The following is a 5,000-nucleotide window of genomic DNA, read 5'->3' on the forward strand; positions in this document are numbered from 1 at the left end:
TGTGGTGTGAAGTTGTGGAACGCTTTGCCGGAAGAATTAAAATACAGTAAGAATGTGTTGATCTTTAAAAAAAGGTATAAAGACATGATGATGGATAATTTCAGACTGGTTCCTAGGTAACTGAATGATGTAAAAAAAGAATAATAATAAAGGTAATAATAATAATAATAATAATAATAATAATAATAAGAAGAAGAAGAAGAAGAAGAAGAAGAAAAAAAAAAAAATAATAATAATAATAATAATAAATTAAATAAAGAATATAAAATAAAACTTTGATTAAAAAATGTATGAATATGCATGTATGGATTGTGTTTTTTTTTACTGTTGTATTATTTATTTACTTTTTTTTTGTTTCTTGTATTAGGATATTTTTTCCTTGAAATCCTTTGTTGTATATTTGAAGGCAAGTAAGGACAATGTCCAAAAATGTCTGAGGAATGATCATGATGATTTTCTTATTTTAATTGCAAGAAAAGGGGGGGCTTTACATAAGCGTTTGCTTCTGCCCCTAACCTTTGGTTGTGACCTAAGTGTATGCTTGGTGGTGGTGGTGACCAATAAATTTTTTTCATTCATTCATTCATTCATTCAAGTGTATTTAGTTTTGGAATATTTCTGCTCCTTGGCACTCAAATCGCAGTCATATCTGCCTAGTGCCTACCATAGATTGGCTACATCTTTTTTGTGTGTGATGGTAAAACTGCCCCTCCAGGAATGTCAGGCTAAAATCGCCACTGTATGTATATATATCCGTAACCTGCGTTGTGCAGTACACCACAGCTGGGAATCGAACTCTGAACCTCCAGCATGGGAGGGGCGGACGCTAAAACCCATGAATGAGCTCTAGCATCTGTCGCTGGAGCGTCTCTTGAGGCGTCGGGGAGTGAGGTTCAAGATTCAAGATTCAAGATTTTTATTGTCACTCCGTAGTACAAGTATCACGTGTGAAATTCTTGTGCTGTGAACTCCGTTTACAACATAGTACAAATATAACAGGGCATATGAGTGCAAAAACAACAAGAGACACAACAAGCAATAAGGTAGTAGAGTGATAAGACAAGTCAGAGACAGTGGCATATTCACTGCACATAGGTGCACGTCATGTGCATACTTTGGACGTACTTAAACATTTTGAATTCGACGTATTTGACGTACAGGTGCAAATAGCATATACCTAATTAAACATACAATTAAACATTACACATACATAATGGTAGCAGCTACAGTGCGGTACAGTACAGCTACTACACTATTTGTGTATGTTAAGGAGTCTCGTGGCCTGCGGGAAGAAACTGTCCCTCAAGCGATTTGTGCGTGCTTTTGGGACCCTGTATCTTCTCCCTGAGGGTAACAGGGCTGTTGTGGGGATGGTTTGAGTCTTTGATGATCTTCAGGGACCTCCTGAGGCACCGCTGGTTAGTTCCTGCAGTTCTGGCAGCTCACATCCTGTTACGTGCTGGGCTGCGCGTCTCACTCTTCGTAGCGCCCTGCGGTCCATGGTGGTACAGTTCCCGTACCAGGTGGTGAAGCAGCCAGTCAGCAGGCTTTCAATGGTGCCTCTGTAGAAGTCCCTAAGGATTTCTGGCCTTAGCCCAAATTTCTTTAGGCGCCTGAGTCCGTGTAGTCGCTGTTGGGCCTTTTTGACAACAGTGGCGGTGTGACCGGCCCATGTCAGGTCCTGGTGGATGTTGACTCCCAGGTACTTGAAGCTGTCCACCCTTTCCACCACTGTGCCGTTGATGGTGATTGGGGGGGTGTGTGCCCCCCCCCCCCTCCTGTAGTCTACAATGATCTCCTTGGTCTTGGAGACGTTCAGAGAGAGGTGGTTGTCCTGGCACCACTGTTCTAGGGCCTTCACCTCCTCTCTGTAGGCCGTTTCGTCGCCCCTGGAGATCAGCCCCACGACTGCTGTGTCGTCTGCAAACTTCACGATGGTGTTAGAGATTTGAGTCGCCACGCAGTCGTGGGTGTAGAGGTCGTACCAGAAGGGGCTGGAGACGCATCCCTGGGGCGCTCCTATACTGATGGTCAGTGGGGAGGAGGTGAGGTTGCCCACTCTCACCACCTGGCGGCGGTCTGTCAGAAAGTCCAGGATCCAGTCACACATTGCTGTGTTTATCACTGCACAGCACTACCCGCTGGCTACCATTGCATGTATATGTATATTTATATGTATATGTACTAGGCATCTCGCGCACTACGCGCGCGCGATTCTTAGGCTCGCCCGCTGCACAGCCTCGCCCGCGCCCTGCAGCTCGGCCCTGGAGCTCGGCCGCTGTGGGGCCTCGCCCGCAGCTCAGCTGCTGCGTGGCTTCTATTGGCATGCACAGCTCAACTTCGCATCACTGATGATATCACTGATGTCATAGACATTGTGAAATCATCAGTGATGTCACAATTGCTCGAGTGTAACCAAAAACCACAATATCAGTGCCTATGACATCTTCAGTGCCTATGACATCATCAGTGATGTCATAAAATGGTTTGCTCTTATGACATCACTATGACATCATCAGTGGAAGAAAAATGTAAACAGACAGAGATTGCCCACTTGCCCCTTTTATATATAATAATAATCTGTAAATGTATGTTTCTGGAAAAAAAGAACATGAATGATCTAATATTGCAATATTTGCTCACGTCTCTCAGTTCTGTTTCAACCTCTTCATGCTGCAAAGGCACGTGTCACTCTCTTTCCATACCAATATTTCATTGTTTTTATGATCAGATTGAGACTGTCAGGCTCAACAGTTCAACTCCTCCCTTATATGAATAAATGATGCTAAACATTTTGTTGGGGAAAAATTAAGCAATTGTTTTACAAAATATTAAAATTGTATGATGTCCTTAATGTCATGTGGTGCTAATGTCTTAGCTAAGGCGTTATGGCTACTATTAGCCAAAAGTTTCAACCCCGTAACATTAAACCCCATAACATATTTTAAATAGAACAATAATAGAATTAGAAATTCCTAATCATTTTTGGGATGTCATGCCTGAGGTGGGAAAATGTATTTTCTCAAAGGTTTAACTAGTCCACTATCAGATGTAGTCATCAGAAATCCAATTATTTGAGATAATAAAATAAATAAATAAAATAATAATAATAATAAATTAATGATGACCCAAAAGGCACCTAAAATCAACCTAAAATGTTATGAAATTAGCTATTTTGTTGTTGTTGTTGTTGGTGGTGGTGGTGTTTTTTTTTTTTTTTACAGTTACTTTCTTTCTCTTCGTACATGTTGCTGATTGTTAAACGCACCTGCACGGCGGCTCTGGTGATCTTCTTCACTCCCAGCCCCGCCCCCAGTGTGGACTGTCTCTTATAGGAGGCCATGGTGAGGTGAGCAGCGTTCACGGCCCCCGGGCTGTCTACGGCCAGCAGGAGGGGACAAGTGGGACAGGTCTGCTGCAGCTTCTCTGGGTCGTCTACAGGGAAACACCACAGTTCAAAGGATTCAGGTTATGCTCGAAGATGTGGATGTGCAGATGTCATTTTGTCCCAGGCGAGTGATGCGAATTTTCACCCATTTCGCTCGAGTTGAAAAATTTCAACTTGAGCGAATTGTGGCCCCGCCTGACGTCCCATAGGCCTACACACTGCAGCAAATTTATTCACTTGTAGTCGCTTGGGGTCGCTGCTGCCCATTCATTTTGTGTTGGATACGTCTCTCATCGCCTTTCCAACGCATGCTGGGATACCTGGCAGCGGACGACAGCGACAAGAGGAGGCGCCAATTTCAAAATCAGTTCAACCAATTAAAAAACGGGAAGACAGCAAGACAGCCAATCAAACAGCAGCACCAAGCAAGCAACCTGCAGCGACAAGACTACAGGTGAATATTGTCGTGCTGGTGTGTAGCAGCAATGACAACAAATGTGTACATGTTGTCGTTCTTGGTCCCAAAAAATAAAAGCTGCAATATGGCTCAGCGAAACATCGCTGTTGGTAGCCTATGCATGGTTGCATTGACTGAATATAGGTTTGAATAATACTACTGACGACGTATAAACTAATTGCATGGAAAAAAAACACCTTAATTCGCTCCAGTGTGAACATACAGTAATTCTTGACAGAATTATCTTGTTTTTGTGTAAATGACTTAGATTGAAAGTGATGAAATCTGTTCCACCAGAGGACCGAATCACAATTGTAGTTTTCTGAAAATGTGTATGGAACGATTTAATTGATTGAAGTTGAAACTGAAATCAAACTCATGATGCTCTTACCAAGTTTTTATCCTATTACAAACATAATGCATTGAAACGTCCTATAGATATTTAGTTGATATTGGACTCTTGATTTGTTCTGAGTTGACTTGGTGTTTGAGTCATTGAGACTTGACTTAACACTCTACAACTGTCAGTGTCATTGTATCAACTGTTAAAGTGTGCACATGTTGATGTTACCTGGGACCAGAGTGCAGTCATAGCTGTAAAGGTAGGAGAAGCCCTCTGTTGTGTGGAGGACGGTGGTGTTGCAGTTGCCAGAGATTTGCTGGAAATAATCAAATCATTAGTGAAGAGAAAGGAACCTGGTTGTGACAAACTGCCTATTTATTACAAAGATTTGGCTACATTTCTTCTTTGTGATACTAACTTTAATGTGTTTCATTGTAAAATGGGCATTGTGCCACGTTGAAAGTGAAGCTATCTGGTATATGCTCATAGTGCGTGCGTGCGCACGTGTGTGTGTTCATCCAAAGAGAGGGCAGTAACCTTGTCCATATAGACTCACTGAAATTACATTATTTAACCCAGTGGTTCTCAACCTGTGGTACGGGTACCACTGCTGGTCCCTCCCCTCCCTCTCATACTGTACCCTTATGGTGGTATTTTCTGAGGTGGTACTTGGTGTCTGATTTAGCCTATATATGAATGTTGCTTGTTGACAACACACCAGCTGTCTGGTGGTCTGGGAGAACCCTTCACAACACTGCTACAAATTGTTGACAATAAGCCTCCTTTCCTCCAGCCTGGTCTCCTGCAGTATA

The 5,000-nt window shown here is 42.7% G+C and overlaps 1 protein-coding gene across 1 annotated transcript in view; it reads right to left on the bottom strand.

Annotated features, from left to right (window-relative positions):
- The window catches only part of LOC310786421 (alpha-2-HS-glycoprotein), a gene marked incomplete at its 5' end in the record, with an annotated part of 13,787 nt that overhangs the window by 4,401 nt on the left and 4,386 nt on the right, over positions 1-5,000 (bottom strand). Inside the window, 2 exons of the mRNA XM_083647629.1 lie at positions 3,269-3,435; positions 4,417-4,504. Coding sequence (XP_083503755.1) covers positions 3,269-3,435; positions 4,417-4,504 — 255 coding nt within the window. The remainder of the gene's footprint in view (positions 1-3,268; positions 3,436-4,416; positions 4,505-5,000) is intronic.

The sequence above is a fragment of the Poromitra crassiceps genome (genome assembly GCF_964638095.1).
Source record: "Poromitra crassiceps genome assembly, chromosome: 12".
NCBI lineage: Eukaryota > Metazoa > Chordata > Actinopteri > Beryciformes > Melamphaidae > Poromitra > Poromitra crassiceps.